At 44.6% G+C, this 16426-nt stretch overlaps 1 protein-coding gene across 2 annotated transcripts in view; it reads left to right on the top strand.

Annotated features, from left to right (window-relative positions):
- Positions 1–16426, top strand: part of LOC120835484 (integrin alpha-5) — a 29509-nt gene continuing 13083 nt past the window's right edge. For both annotated transcript variants that reach the window (XM_040204473.2, XM_078091661.1), the window contains exons 1-15: positions 1–465; positions 6110–6234; positions 8036–8136; positions 8593–8716; positions 9171–9232; positions 9392–9437; positions 9556–9681; positions 10524–10571; positions 10819–10862; positions 10950–11006; positions 13546–13598; positions 14413–14621; positions 15170–15361; positions 15439–15484; positions 15600–15713. In XM_040204473.2, the coding sequence (XP_040060407.2) occupies positions 230–465; positions 6110–6234; positions 8036–8136; positions 8593–8716; positions 9171–9232; positions 9392–9437; positions 9556–9681; positions 10524–10571; positions 10819–10862; positions 10950–11006; positions 13546–13598; positions 14413–14621; positions 15170–15361; positions 15439–15484; positions 15600–15713 (1583 nt within the window). In that variant the 5' untranslated portion in view covers positions 1–229. The remainder of the gene's footprint in view (positions 466–6109; positions 6235–8035; positions 8137–8592; positions 8717–9170; positions 9233–9391; positions 9438–9555; positions 9682–10523; positions 10572–10818; positions 10863–10949; positions 11007–13545; positions 13599–14412; positions 14622–15169; positions 15362–15438; positions 15485–15599; positions 15714–16426) is intronic.

The raw sequence follows: 16426 nt of genomic DNA on the forward strand, positions 1-16426 counted from the left end.
CTCACTCCCTCCTTCCCTCCCTCCTTCTCCGTCTTGACTTTCATTACATTCACTTATGTCCTCTGGATCAACACACCGGACCTGCCGCTGGAGCTGAAGAGGGTGCTGGGGGGGGGGGAGAGGGGGTGAGATTAAACATTTAGGGACCATTACATTAAACGGGAGCAGCGCGGATGATGCGTTTTGCGCTTCGGCCACTCGATGAAAGAGGAGACGCGCAAAAGAAGAGATGGGCATCGTTCCTGCGCTTTCACCGACCCGGTCGTGGGGGAAACGCCGCCGTGGTGCCGCGTCCGCTGGACCCGTAGCCGCTGCCGCCGCCGCCGCGGCGCCGCTGCTGCCGCTGCTGCTTCTGGCGCAGCTGTGCGCCGGTTTTAACTTGGACACGGAGAGACGCGTCGTTTTCACCGGACCGCGCGGGAGTTATTTCGGCTATTCGGTGGAGTTCGTCGGCAACGCATCCAGGTGAATAAAGGCACAAAGTCTGCACCATTGTGTGCGGTTTATTACAGCCTGCAAGATATTTCTGCAGGGAGAATCTGACATTATTAATATCTATATGCACAATGTCCTACTAAGAGTCAGTTTGGTGCACCGATTCTTATACAACTTTCTCTGTTGTTTTTATGAGTGATTTGTCTCTCATAAATGTAGCAGCCTAAATTGTTTTGTTGATTCAACCTGCTATATTTAAAAAAACAAAACAAAAAATACAATTTTTCAGTGGAATATGAGTCTGTTGGAAAATGGATAGATTTTATGCTCTCTCTCTCTGTCTCTGTCTCTCGCTCACACACTGGCCTCCATCCCACTCGTGTGATTGGAAACAGGCATGCAGCCTGAGTTGGATGCAGAGAGGAGGGGGTTAACCCGCAGCAAAGTTAGACACATGCAAATGTCCCCCTGAATATCTACTGAAGCAGCTCTCCTGCTGTTTCTTATTCTGTGGACAGATGAGGAGCTGCCGAGTGAGATAAAGTCATAAAATGTTCTTCTTCCGTTAAATGCAGCCTGCAGGCTATATTTTAACTTTGGGCGTTGGTGAGGACTAAACAAACAGTCTCCGTCCGAAAGTCACTTGGACATGAGGGAAGTGTGGAGCAGCTCACATCTGGAGCAATGGATGGATTTGTGGTTCACCGTTATGATAATTGGCTGCATATTTTACAAATCAGATGCAAATAACCATATGGTTTGACAATCTAATATTCTACTGTTTTTGGAACACAAAATAGCACGTCAATATTTTGTCTCTGTCTCAAGGAAGGACATTCGACGGTTCTGGCTGCCTGGATAGGAAAGAATAAATAAATGAAGTGATGTGATGCGGATGGGAGTTGACATTTTCTCAGCCGTTTTTATATGGAACGTTTAGTTAATGTTACACTTTTATACGTAATCGTCCCTTTATGCTACTTTCCGTTAGCAATCACTCAATGGTCCTTTTCAACCCGGCAAACCGTTAGCTAGCTAGCCAGCTAGCCAGCTAGCTAGCCGGCTCACAAAACCAGCTGTGATGAATGTCACATGTAGACACGCCTGGCAATTTAGAGCTCACAAGTACATTCATTTAGACATCATTTTCCTTGAGTATTTACATTTTAAATATACTGCAATTTCAAACTTTGCTCCAGTAAAGACAGACGCTTACAGATAAGTAAGATACCAAAGTCACGTTTTCCATTAGCTCTTGTGTGTTGGGGAAGTTATACGCAGTTTAACATCAAACAACAGTTTTTCGTCTTAATTTTGAAGCTTGAAGACGTATTTTTTTTACTACATACTGAGTTAACCGTCTAACATGAGATTGAAACGTAGAACAATGTGATTGACCATTTGTGGATGTTGGATCACCTGAGAGCCCTTCATGGATGACAGTGTTCACCTCACCTTCATAGGCCTCCGCACATTGGTTGAAAATGAGGGCGACATCTGATTGGCCTTTGCCAGCTGCAACGTTAAAATAATGAACACATGAATGTATTAATAAGTGTGTTCCAACAACATATCACTAATGTAAATGTCGGTTTTAACAGATGTAGGTATGTTACTGTGAGGACGTTGGTTTTCTCTGGCAGCGAGAGGGGAGGATGTTGAGTCATTTTCTGAGATGTTGATTTAGACCAATTTGTTCGGACTAAGCCGAAGCTCCTTTTGCCTCAAATCCTTTTGAGTTTGAATGTTTTTTTTTCCTGCTCGTGGGATGATTTCTGCAGGTTGTCGTGCACTCGGACAATTGCTCCGCTGTTTGGCTGTAGGGAGCCTTGCTAAGAGCTGTGGCTCACCACGCCGCCGCGGACGGGATGGTTCAATATTGTACATCCACAATAAACTCGCTTTATGGACTTGATGTGTCCTTTGCTTTGGTCCCCAATGAAATATTTATGTCCCCCTCTTGTGACTTGGTTCTCTCCCGCCACCATCAGGTAAAAAGTTTGTCAAATACTTTGGGAGAAGGTCAATTACCTTCCACGTTCAGTGCAAAATTGTAAATGTTAGCTTACTAACACGCTAAGCTAAGACGGGGAACATATACCTGCTGAACAAATGGCTGTATACGGAGAAAAGGGTACTTTTTGGGGTATAAGATTCAGATTAAACTACCTGCGCAGGTTCACACAGCAAGAGCGGTAGCGTTTCCTCGACCTCGCCACCGACTCATTCACATGAACAGAGGATGGAAAGAAACTCTGGATTCAGCTATTAGTCTGTTGCACAACTTTTAGGACATAATAATTTACCGGAAAAGGTATTCTTTGACCCAATTACATCGCTCAACTGTCCCGGAAGTTGTGATTCCAGGATTTGGCCGCTATGGGAAGTTTTTCCAACACTCTTGGCTTTTGGTTAAACATCCCATCATTGTGGGCATGTAGCATGCTAATATGAGTAGCATGCTAAGATGAGCATTTAGCTGTAGGCTACTTATGCACAGCCTCTCGGAGCGGTTAGAAATGTCAATAAACTACCTATTTTGTTTGGGGGTACTTGATTTTTTCACCCCCCCCCGGTACACACCCCACAGACCCACAACATACATGGAATTAGTCTGTAGCATTGAAATGGGACGCAGATGTTGAAATCCTGCAACCCGATGTCAGCGGACCTCTTTGTGTTTAGGAACCTGTCTGTCAATGCGTATGTCTGGTTTTACTCTTACATTTCAAGAGTATCTAGACCGGGTTTTTCATATTAGTAATAAAACCAGATCTAAGTCATTTGAGCAAATTCATGTGTCAAGAACAGTGGATATTTTCCTGCAGTTTAAATTATAGCACAGCTTTAATGTTAGTCCAATTTGCATATTTGACTAAAATACTACTAAGAAATCACACCAATGAGTGTTGTGTCAGATTACATACGTATGAGTGTTTAAGTTGGAGTTTCAGGCTTATACAAACATCATATCCTGTTTATTATAACAAGCAAGATAACATCTCAGAAACCTGAACTCAGCTTGGATTCCGGGGCTCTGATGGTTTCATGGACATCCATTACTTAATGTCACGGAAGGTCATACCAGTATCATGTGCCACTCAAACTGAAGCATCAGGCTTAATGTAAGTTATGAGAAATTCAACTAATGCCTTTTCCTTCATAAAATAGTTTCCATGAAACATATTCCGTATTTTAGAGAAAAGGGAATCTTGAAAGACCTACAATTTGGATATGACATGGCTCAGAATAACTTTGGCCTTGAATGACATGCTGCCTCTTTGACCTGCACATGCCCTTAAGCCATTCCCCTCGTCTGCAGATGTTCCTGTTTAACGTGAGTTAAAGGAATCCTGTTTTTTTCAGGTCTCAACAGCAGCATTTATCACCCCGATTCTGATTCACATCATGTCGTCGAGGAGGGTTTCGTCGGCCGCTAAGTTTCCGTTACAAGTGCTTTTAATTGACTCCTACAACTCAACACGTGCCGAGATCTCAGGGGTGGTAGTCACAGATCTTTGTGAGAAAAGGGCCTCTGAAAGCCTGCAGCCGGGTCTGCTAAGCGACTGTGGAGTGAGTGGTTAATGAGGAAAGCTTATCCGGGCATGTAAATATTCCTCTTCTGCTCTGCAGAGATTTGGGGGAGGGGGGAGGGCGGGGGGTGGTACAGAGTCTGATCTCTGCTAATGTCATCAGTCATCACGTTAGGCAATTCGCTGTGGGCCGGGACTTCTTTTTTGTAAAATTGGATTAATTACAAACAACCGCAAGCGATAAAAGGAACGAGGTTCTGATGCAGGGCCACTCCGTCTAATGTTCTGTGTGTTACGTATACAGTGGATGAAGCCGGTTTGGAGAACCAGCACGGCACCAAAGCGATATTCAGCTTGGACGGACCAAGCGGCATAACCTATTTTGGACCCCCCCGAGAAAAATCTACGCTCCTTTGGCAAAAACAGTATTTTTCAACCTCAAAGCTAACAAGGTTGCTGGTGCCTTGGTCGTAAAACTCACCGATCAAGGCGGCGGCCGAACCAGCAGCTTTGGCCCCTTTTCCCCAAGGAGTCTGGTGGCTTTGAAGAGAACACGGCAACGGCCTCAGTGGCCCGTCGGAAAAGGTCGTCTGATGTCAAGTTTAGGTGGTGAAAATATTTTAAGTAGCTTGCACTTAAACTCATGCTGATTCTTTTAAGCCTTTCCTTAGATCTCTGAAATACATCCAGCTGCTGCCCTCGCCCACAACAGTATATTACCGGGCTTCTGTGCTGGTTGTGTCTATCGACTGGAGGTCCTTCGCTGATGATGGATTGAGTCCCTCACACAACCCCGACACGGAAACGCTCTTTAAAGCTGCTCTAGCCAATAATTGACAATAAATAAGCAAATTGTTGCTTGGTTCTGCAGAGTTTTTTTGGCGTCCCTCAGCTCAATGTTTACGGCTCACACAGTCGCTCTTTTGCTCGCCTCTCACAGCTCTTGTTGACGTTGTTTCCAGCGGCCGCGGACAGCTGCCTGTAAACGAGCCCTGAGGCACACCCAATCAGAGACGAGCTGGTGAACATCTGCTTTGTGAATTCAACGTGGTGATGAAACTGCGCTTTTCAAACGTCACCCTTAAAGAAAAACCTTGTTGGTGCAGGTTGATTCCTGGCCGTCTTTTTTGCATGACTTTAAATTGAAAAATTCCTCTGCAGTGCAGGCGTTGACACCATGCTGAGGTAACAGAGCTTTGGCTTAACTTGATGCGACGATGTGGGAGCACTGCATAAGCATTGTTGATCGTGGGCAGATGTTCAAACTTGCAAAGCAATGCTGGACATATTGTCCTGCATCTAAGATAAAAAAAAAACACTCCATGCAGTGATAATCCCAGGGATCTGCAAAAATACAACCACTGAGGTAATAGCTGTAAACTGGTCTATGTATGTATGGAACATTTACCATCTGAGGCCCCATAAACTGCAGCAAGGAACTTACAGGAAATCTCCGTAGTGGTTCCACCCCTTTATGGTTGTACTACTTCTGAATTGCTTTTGTTGCCTGCTTCCTCTACATATGTTGCTCTTCTCTCTGTCATGATCTTAGTTCTGATCAAATAGGACTGTGCCACGTGGAGAAAATCAAATATCACAATTTATTTGACCAGATATTGGTCAATGAAACTGTTCAGTGGTGTTTTTACAAAGTATTCATTCAATAACATTTTTGATAAACAAATATTTGTAAATTAGCTATGATAACTATGCGGGGAAATGGTAAAGCAGCTAAACTTAAATCACTTTAGTGTAACACAACCGTTAAAACCACAAAGAGAGAACACCACACTTGAATTTACAAAGGTATAAGATGGGTTGCAATGTGACTGATAATCCTAGAATATCTGTCTAATATCACTATATTGAGCAGTGATTTTGCAGAGGGAAATGCACTCATTTGCTGTCTTTTTTAGTGTGAAATGACAATATTACTATAAATTTCTGTAAATATGAAGCTAAAGCCAGGAGATGCATTCATGTCAAGATTCACACTCCTCACGACACTTGACTTTACAGTACCAATTGAATGCACATGGTTGTAACTCATGACAGATGTTTCTTGGTTAAACCTTGGACATTCCCTCGACGCGGTCCGTCATCACGACGTAAAAGATTTTGTTTTTCTCTCGGCCGTCCAGCGTCAGCGTTTTGGTCGGCGCCCCGAAAGCCAACACCAGCCAACCCGACGTCACCGAAGGAGGAGCCGTGTTCTTGTGCCCCTGGAGCCGAGCCAACTGCAGCATGATCAACTTTGACAAGCAAGGTAGGGAGTCTTGTTAAATCTAAATCTACGGCCGGGCCTCCTTGCAGTTGGAAATGTGACCCTTGAAAAATCAAGCTTAAATAACCAAATACCGAGGGAGACAAAGCGTCCTCCACGTCTTGAACTGCAGGACCGGTTGATAACTCACATTGTTTCCAGGTTATAAACATGTCACTTTCCCCAGTGGCCCTGTTAAACAGTTGAGACAGGACTAAGTGGCAAACGCTCAGCTGCCTCCATCCAACCATAAAAGTGTCTCGGAGACGGTGTCGGCCGCGTCCCGCTGTGCGTGACCCTCGAGGTCACGGGTTTCACTCCATGCGTTCTTACAGCTCCTAACTTAAAGAAGCCTTTACTCTTCATAACGTCCTCTCTTTGTGCTAAATAAATTCACGTTATTTACTTAATGTTTTGGTGAGCGAGGCTTTCCTCCGCTACGTTCTCTATTCTGGGACTCGGGCTGTGCTTTGCTGTGTTTTCACAGAGCTTTGATCTCCTGCTGGGCCGGGCCCCAGTGTTGTGAGCGCTCTTTAATTAGGGCAGAGTCTTTACTGGGACAAGGACCCCAGAGGACCGGGGGGGTGGGGGGGGGCAGAGAAAGAATCCGTCCGCCATCAGAAATACAGGAAGCGATAAGGACCCACGCTTGAGGATCACAGGAGTCACTTTACGCTCTCCGATGCTCATATGGAGTTGCCTTTTAAACAGACTGAGAGAAAGCGCTTGTGTGCATAAATACACACAAACAGCCACCGAAACACGAGAAATATGCAGAACCACACGTATGTTCAGGCAAAACGTATATATCTACACACACAGACACGCTCCTGCATTTACATTCAGCAGTCACGAGTGGATTATGGCACAATGGGCTCTTGGTTGAGAGCATCACCATCACCTCTACTTTATCAGTTTTATTATTTGTGCTCATTTTGTGCGTCTTTGTGTTTTTTTGCAGTTGAATTTATTTCACATTTCTTTGTGGACATTTTCTTGGTTGGTGTCTCTGTGACGTAGTTATAGTTGAAAGCCAATGGGGGGCCCCTCTGGGTCTGTCCTCTGTAGGCCCGTTACAGTAATCTATCTGTGTTAGCAGAGCTGCATTTCCCATTACAGACCTCGGGATTCATGATGTGTTCGGGACACACGCCAGACTGCGTTAATAAACAGGCGCGGGGTTGCAGCCAGGAGAGTTCATTGTCATCACTCTTCCACAGACATCTAAAAAATATATATACGCAGTTGCAGGCGGATTTAAGAAGGATTTAAGGTTTCAGGTTTTGTAAAATCACTTTTCAAGGATACTTAACTGCACGTGTTTCCTCAGAAAGACTTTGTGATGAAACCATCACAGACTTTCATTTTTTATTTAGATAAGGATGCGAAAAGTATTTCAAAGCCTGTAACTTTTTTTAATGCTGTTCCATGGGACATCGAGCCACCTGTCTCACCTCACTGTTACTGCCTATGTCTCCAAATACATTGACTCATTAATTTAGCAAGCAAAGGAATCCTGAAGTTGTAATGCACACACACACACACACAGCGTGGAGGATGGATTAAGACTACAGACCCCGGGAGCAAGGCCATTCAATTTCAATGCAAAAGCCAAGAACATGTGAGGGGGGGGGGGTCTCCCCAAAAAAAACCTTAACAGCGATGACAGGGGGATCTCTTAAAATACCAACTCCTGACATGCTGCATGTGTGTTTGATGAGAGTGTGGCAGCGATGTGCTATTCACTAATAGAAAGAGCTGCGTACAACTCTAAAACATGTCCGTCCTCTCTGTGTTCTTCTAGGTGATCGACATTTTTACATCAATGGTGTAAACACTCAGGTTGAATTTAAGTCCCATCAGTGGTTTGGAGCTACGGTGCGTTCCCATGGAAACAGCATCCTGGTAAGAGTGCGTCGGGGTTGGTTGTTCTGTTGGCTCAGGTGCGCAAGGAGGAGATATATTGGTCGGGGAAACACTGATTGTTTGTTCAAATTTTATTTTTAAAGTGCTAGCAGGGACATTTTTAATACGTGCCGTTGGGACTGTGTGGGGTTGCTTAATGTCCACATTCCGAAACGTTTCTAACCCTGACTCCCGTCGAGTTTAGAACAGTAAACACACAACAATCTGAGAAGTCTTACCACATTGGCTTCGTGAAAAAAAAATCTATCTGAATATAAAAGCCTAGAGCCAACAAGTGTTTTTCAATTCCTATTAGAGGTTGAGGAATTTCAAACAATGTGCTTTACTCGTACAACGATGATGGGTTAAAAAACGAGCCCTTAACCATGACATATAATACGTTCCTGCAAATGAAAACCACATTATGGAGAATCCTTTTGTGTTTGTGCTCGGCAGGCTTGTGCTCCCAGGTATTACTGGAGGACTGAACATGACACACCTTTCGCCGACGTCACAGGAACCTGCTACCTCTCTGTAGACGGTCTGAAAACGTTCGTGGAGTACGCCCCCTGCAGGACAGGTGAGCGGACGTAACAGCCGCCAACCGCTGGTGTGGTTTAAGTGACGGATGCCGTGTTCACCAGCCAGCTCAAAACTTAGCGACTATTAGTTACCACTACTCAGCTAGCTATTAGCTAACTCGACATGCTTTTAACCGGGCTACATACAAACAAATATACAAATATAGGCTAAAAAGGGGACTCAAGGCAAACGTACTGCATGGCAACATGAAGCTTCCTGTTTAACTTCCCCAAATCATTCCAACACCTCAATTGAGAGCAGGATTGTTCCCCAAATCTAAATCATTTATTTTTGGCGGTACTAAGGCTTAGAATGTCCTAACATATTAGTTAGTATATTCCCGAAATAGTGTAACTATTCATTTGCTCACAAGACACAATATTGTTCTTAGTTTTTTGTTTTCAATGGAATAAAGATTGTTAATGTTTTCCATCTTTTGTGCTGTCTTGCAGAAAGACATGGGCCTGTTGGGCAGGGATATTGTCAGGGGGGATTTAGTGCAGACTTCACCAAGGTAAGAGAAATATTTTCTGTTTTCTACACAATCACATACTTGCCATTTCTATGTTTTGGTTGATGTAATCAGGGGCGATTTCGCTCTGTTCAGCACATCAGATTAGCAGAGTTTGTTTGTTGAATTTCCCGGTGACACACGGACTGTTCTGTGTTACAGGACGGCCGGGTTGTGCTCGGAGGACCGGGCAGCTTTTACTGGCAAGGTGAGCTGGCGAGAATGTGGACCGGCATGGATCTGCAGCTGGGCGCTGGAGCTGAAAGTCACGTTGTCTTATTTCAACCTCTGACCGTTGACCGGTTTGCTTCCCGTCCATCCCGTAGGCCAGCTGATCTCAGCCACCACGGAGGAGATCGTGAAGGCCTACTACCCCTCCTACTTTCTGCTGTCCGTCGCCGGGCAGATTCAGACACGACAGGCGCAAGGGAGCTACGATGACAGTTACCTGGGTGAGGAAGTGCATCTGAGTCTAATCAGCAAAATTAGAATACCTAATCATTTATTCCAACCCTAACAATATCGTTACGGATATGACAAACGCTACTTATACCCAGATGACAAGTGGTGGAGTCTACGTGATACGCAGGCTTACGCCGCATACCCACCAACAAAAGCGCGATGATACGTAACAAAATCTTTGTGACAGAACGTTCTAACTTTCATTCATAAATTCACCCTGTCTGAAGGCAGTACCGGTCAATAAAAAAAATGACCAAAACTAATGCTAATGCTAATTAGCGATCCCTGCTTACTAACGGATGCGTTTCATTTCATGTGCGCAAAATAAACGCCTTGGTTTTTTATTCAATTTCGCACATTTAATTACCCAAGAATCTTCCTAAAAGTCGCATTTAATCACATTTATATTCCCCGGAGGAAGAAGAACTTTTCTGACAATCTGAAAAAACACCATGTGATGGATTTGCTGGCGACCTTTCCTCTTGTTCCACTATCAGGCCGAAATAGTCAAATACAAACACGTTACTTAAGACCTGACGCAAGACTCTGCATGTCACAAGCTAATTAAATAGGAATGAGCACATTCATGCTCTAAAGCATGATGAGCCTCTGTGGGTGGTGTCATCCTCAGGATGCAGCTAAATCGACCTCATTAACGGTCAAACGTTCATACAGAGGTTTAAGTTCAACAAAAATGCTACATGTTGGTATTATTCATTCTAAAAGTTATTATTACAGTCTAACTTGTAATTTCGGAAACAAAGCCCTTCATTTTATCCGCCACGTAAGGCGTTTTTTTTCTCACGTACATTCGTCTTCCTCGCTCCTGCAGGTTACTCCGTGGCGGCTGGTGGCGAGTTCAGTGGGGATGACGATGAAGGTGAGGGTGATGTTTCCAGTGCAGACAAAATGCATGGCTGAGTGAAGGGTTTGCTGACCCCAACACAAAGTCTGTCTAATGTTTAACCACAGCCTCATCACATGTGATCGTGGTGTGATTATTGCATCTTTCAGGAAGCTTTGAGAGGCTCAAAGAATAAATAAATCTATATTGTTTTGTGCCTGTTGATCACAAAGGTTCCCAGTTAGCCTGCCTGACCTTTTGACCCTTGCTTTCCCTGTTGCAGATTTTGTCACAGGAGTTCCAAAAGGACACATGCTGTATGGAGTTGTAAGGGGTTCCCTCATTTTCATATACAACCATTTCACAGTGCAAACAGTGGACAAAACAAATAAGTATGACGTGCATTGTGCTCAGGTGTCAATATTAAACGGAAGGGACCTGGAGCCTCTGCTCAACTTGACAGGAGAGCAGGTATGTGCACATCTGGACTGTAGTCTTTTTTTTTCATAACGTGGGCACACTTTTATATGTAAAGGAGGGCTGGAGATGAAGGAATTTGCCCGTGCAGAGGAGGCCTATATCAGGGGCAGAGGTCGAGCTTACTGTACGCAGTACTGTATTCTGCAAATGAATCCCAGAAACAGCAGCCCGGCTCAATGTTCATGTTGACACTGTATTATTCAGCATGCGCGATGGAAATGGGAAATACGTAAGAGCAGCAGTTTGTCCGAAAAACAACCGAGAATTTATTCATTTGTATGAGGCTCGTAAATATAGTGGATGTCTTTCAAAGTCACAATGTTGATAGCAACACTGCTATTGTTCCTCTTTGTGATTCACGGAGCTTTGCATGTGTTGAGTTGAAATAAAGATAGTTGAGGATGAGTGTGGACTCCTGGAGCAAGTGCCCCAGGGGGTTTGGGGTTTGGAAGTGGGGACGGGGCCCTTGACTGCCCCTCTTTACGCCTATGGACGTTTTCAAGGCTGGTGTGATCCTACTGCAGGATTCCATCTCTGCACTTCCACCGACAGCAGGCATTCTTCTATTCAAATGCAGTGCACATTTTACCACAATGTTCTGTAAAGTTGGCAAATCAAATGGCAAACCAGAGACCACTATCTCCGTACCTTTGGGGCTCTTGCACGGACCACAGCCATCGTCAAACTCGGCCGCCGCCTTGGTATCGACGCACAACTGCAAAGTTTCATCACGGAACCTTGCAAGGTTGTACCGCTGTCATGTCAACTCCCCCCACAATAAATAGTATTAGTTGGACACAAAAAGATAAACAGTTTGTGGCTATAAACAATTAAACAATTGCCGAGGAAGAGGAAGCGAAGAAGTAACCGTAGCTTGTTAGCCTCAAGGGAGAGCATGTGTGTGTGTGTGGGGGGGGTCATCGGCGACTGCTCGGGGTGTCAGTCTCAGGGTGGAGGGCGCTGGGTAAACTGTTAAGTCACATGGTGATCTGAGGTGATCTCCCGGCTGACGGACTCCCCGCTGTGTGGGGGGAGAATGCTGGTCCCTCTTGAACTGTGTAGCCTGAGTCAGCTGCGAAAACACACCAGAGGGGATTTGTGCAAGAGGCCTGCTTGTTTGTTGAAGCAAACCTCACATGTAGTCATTTGTCAGACCGGTAACTATTATTTTCTCTTACTGCATCAGACCGTCACGGCCAAGTCAATGAGCTGAGGATCATTAATGTTGAGTTTGAAGGTACTTCATTATTATTTTCATTAGGTTATAAATATTTTCTTACTAATGTCGGACACAGATCCAATTTCAGAATAGTGCCGTGTTGTTGCAGCGCAGGACCCAGGAGCAGAAATGGTTAACAGTCCTTGTTTTAAAGAAAACGGGGGGCTGGCGTGCTGGTGGTCACGCCGGAGGAAAGGTCGGCGGACCGGGTACGGGTTGAATCCGGAGAGGTAGCGAACCCGAAGCTGAGGCCAATGAAATGGTAACAGGGTTTGCGGAGCAAGCAGTTGCCGAGCGCCAGTTTTTTTTTTAGCCGTAGCGTAAGTCCCACGTTAGAGGACTGACGATCTGACAACGACTGGAACGGAGGGTTGTAGCATATCGAGCATGGAAGCACGGTGCTGGATTATTGCGTTTCAGCTGTGCTGGTCAATTGGAAGGAAAGGCACAGCTCAGACCATCACAAATACTGTTTCATTAGTATAACGTGTTAACAGGGGTTGTAAGTAATTAGAAAAGATGGCATGATTGGATTTTAAAGGAAATAAGTGTGGATTCTCTACTGCAATGGCGCTGTTTGCAAAGTTTTTGTTGCTTAATGTGCTTAATGCTCCACTTTGATTATCAGCCAGCTAAGCTAACTGACTGTCTGGTGCTGATCCGGAATGATATGATGTATTTTAGGACCTCTGAAAACAGCTAAAGGACAACTTGTCAGTGCATGCAGTGGTTAAAAAAAAGTTTCCGTAAAACAGCTCATGACTGTGAAAACTGACCATTGTGCAACTTTCCTCAGCGTGCTGATTCCCCCTCTTATGAACATTGGTGGTGGTTCAGCTCCTCGAGGAGTCTGGATCGTAAGTGGGAGTGTGTTTCTGGCAAAGCGGACATGGTGTCACAGTGAATATGAACTTTGTCCTGTGCCTCGCTGTGACTTATGTCCATGTCAGCTATTTGGCGTGTGATATAGAGGAAGTTAACCCAAATATTCAGTCTTGCCTTTCACAAAGGGTCTCCACACTCATACCTCCTTTTTTACTGAGAGTAACTGATTTATCGTACGAAGAAAAACTCAATGAGTGAGTTTTAAAGGGGTTGGGGTCCCTAATGCGCCGCACCCCCCCCCCATAAGAAGGGGAGGGGAGGAGACCCCCCCGGGGGGCCGTAGGGTTGTGCGATTGGGAAGGAAAGCTTGTGGGGGTGGTGGTGGAGGGTACAAAGGAGAAAGAAGAGAGGGAACCTTTCAGAAAAGAAAGGGACCCGTGGCGTGATTACGGGCTAACTGGGTCTCGCTTGTGTAATGCGTTCCAGATGGGGTCCTACTTCGGCTACGCGGTGGCAGCCACCGACATCAACGGCGATGGGTGAGTGGACGCAGTGACGTTGAGCCATGTGAAAAAATAGGTGAAAGGCCGGTTGAAGTAGAGAAAAGAAAGCTAAAGCAAGAGATTGAAAGAGAAGGATGATGTCACTCAAAGTTGTTTTTTAACCTTTTGGAAGTTTCCAGAGCTTCGGTTCTGTCGCCTGTCACTCTCCAATGTGTCATAGAAGTTTCTAAAATGCTCTCATTTGGTCTGTAGTTCCTCTTAGTCTAAAGTTCAAGTCCCCTTCCTTAAACCTCGCAGAGGCACACAGTTAAAATGAGGTTTTTAGGTTGCAGTGTAGCTTTAGAAAGTGTGGCATATACATTGCATCTATTTAAAGTGAGTTAAATGGGATTTGCACTTGTTTTAATAGCTGTATTATACAGATGTCACTTTACTTCAACTGTGTTTGCAGCTGAAAATCATCCTGTGAATGTTCTTGAAGAATCAAGTTCAAACTTTAATTTTAGGTTTCTAATAGAACATGTTTACGTGCTTTAAAATGAAAGAAATGTTCTCACACCGTCTCAATATTGCTGTATTTACCCTGAAACTCTGCATCTCTTTAATGGCTCCCTCACAAAAAAGCCCAATTTGTCTATTTGTCTCTGATTGGCTTGTGAGAGCAATTTTAAAACAAAAAGTGTAATGGAAAAAAAAGTTAAATTGGTGCCAAAAGCCTTCTGGAAAACCGAATCACTGCTAAAAACCGTGGCTTTATTTTAAATATCCACCGTGTCTTCTTTCAATATCTTCATCCATTTGCCGCCCTCGTCCCCATCATGTGTCTCCTTCCTTTTGCCTTGTTCTCCAGTTTGGACGACCTGGTGGTGGGAGCTCCAATGTTCATGCGTCGAGGGCTGAACGGGCGCCTGGAGGAGCTGGGTAAGGTGTACGTGTACCTCCAGAGGGGCCCTCTGCGGCTGGAGCCCAGCAGGTCCCAGCTCCTGGGTCAGCAGGCCTTCAGCCGCTTCGGTACGTCGCTTGCTCCACTGGGTGATCTCAACCAGGACGGATTTAACGGTAGGAGTGCTCCACAACGCGCGGTTTAAAATGCTGGAGGACAATGACAATAATTGGACAGCAGTGATTTATTATATTTTTATAAGGCTGAAATTCACGTTAACGTCTAGAATTAATTAGGCTTTTGGTGAAAGACTGATTTTGAATATTTTTTTCAGTAAACACAGATTATAATGTTTCGTTCTGCAACGTTGCCATTGTAATGCGGAACTGTATTCTGAGAATTTGGTTTGTAGCCTAACATTAGCGTTTCACTTTTAACGATTGCATTTATGCTTTGAAAATCATAAAAGTGGTTTCCATTTATAAAAATGATCTTGCTTAATTTAACATATATCACATACATAAATCGTTTGTTTGAGTTGACTTTCTGTAATAATCCAAACTGCGATGGAAAAATCCCATTGTTTTTTTGTCAAAGTGTGATCCTACATCCATACAATGGTCTGACAACATTTGTCATTGCATTACATATGTTGCATAACATATGTTTTAGACCATATTTGCGAAAACACAAGATTCTTCACACTGTGTCTCTTCACAATCAGACATGGCCATCGGTTGTCCCTACGGAGGAGACCAGCAGCGCGGGTTAGTTCTCATTTACAACGGTCACGCGGGAGGACTGATGGACACGCCCACTCAAACTCTCGTCGGCCAATGGGCTTCCAGCTCTTTCCCGGCCAGTTTCGGCTTTGCCCTGCAGGGCGACAGGGACCTGGATCAAAACGGCTACCCAGGTAGCGTATTGGGGCGTCTGCTCTGACTATGTCCTCCTCTCTGGTGCCTTCGTTGAACTCTCTTTCCACTCCTGCAGATCTGGTTGTTGGTGCGTTTGGGGTTGATAAAGCGGTGCTGTACAGGTACGCTCTTTGACTCCCTGTTCTACCGTTTGGTAGAGCGCATTTTCACTCACTAGGATCTTATTGAAAAACATATTCTCTTTTGTTCTGATCATCCTGGGCTTTCTCCAATCAGGGCTCGGCCGATAGTGAGCGCCAGTGCTTCTCTCACAGTGCAGCCGAACATGTTCAACCAGGAGGAGAAGACCTGTGAGCTGGTCACAGCAAATGGGACCGTCGCTGTGTCTTGGTATGGACGGCGACTGTTCTGGAATAAAAGCTCAGCTCCACTTACATCTCAATATCTTAAAGAGTTTTGCGAGTTTTTAAAGATCTTTCAGCTTTCTGAACTTTAGCTTACGAGAACGTCAAATGACCTCACGTTTGCCACTTTCCTGTCCAAGATGCTCTGAACTGCAGTGTTCTTAGACCAGGTAGAGAAAGGAACAATCTCAATGGAGCTCTTGACGTAAGATCGGTCTGACCATCGTTTTAAACCCGGAACATTGTTAAACTGCAGGAGAAGGCGGATGCCAAACCTGGCTGGCACTTTATGAAAAATCTAATACAAGTAAGCCTTGTTTTAGTGTTTATGATTGTTTTCTTTGCTGCCGTGGTAACAAAAAGAAGAGGAAGTGGGAGGAAGGTGAAGAAGTCATGAGAGAAGACAGAACGGTGGAGAGCGTTGGAAAAAGGCTCCAACGCTCTCGTATTGAATCAGATATTGTTCTTACGCAAGAGCATGAGGCGAATCCTCCCTTCGCGTCACCTTTAAATATTCATATGTATTTTCAGACAAAAGGAAAAAAAGTTTTTTTTTAGAGTTTTAGAGTTGCTTCTTAAACTTCTGAAATTTCTTTCCCGGGTTGCAGTGCAAACAGCGAGTTTGTTTCAATACTTGATATAGTACTAGTAATACAACAGAGGAGTACGTGTATGTGTTTACAGTGAGTCAACGTTAAC

Source organism: Gasterosteus aculeatus, chromosome 17 (genome assembly GCF_964276395.1).
Source record: "Gasterosteus aculeatus chromosome 17, fGasAcu3.hap1.1, whole genome shotgun sequence".
NCBI lineage: Eukaryota > Metazoa > Chordata > Actinopteri > Perciformes > Gasterosteidae > Gasterosteus > Gasterosteus aculeatus.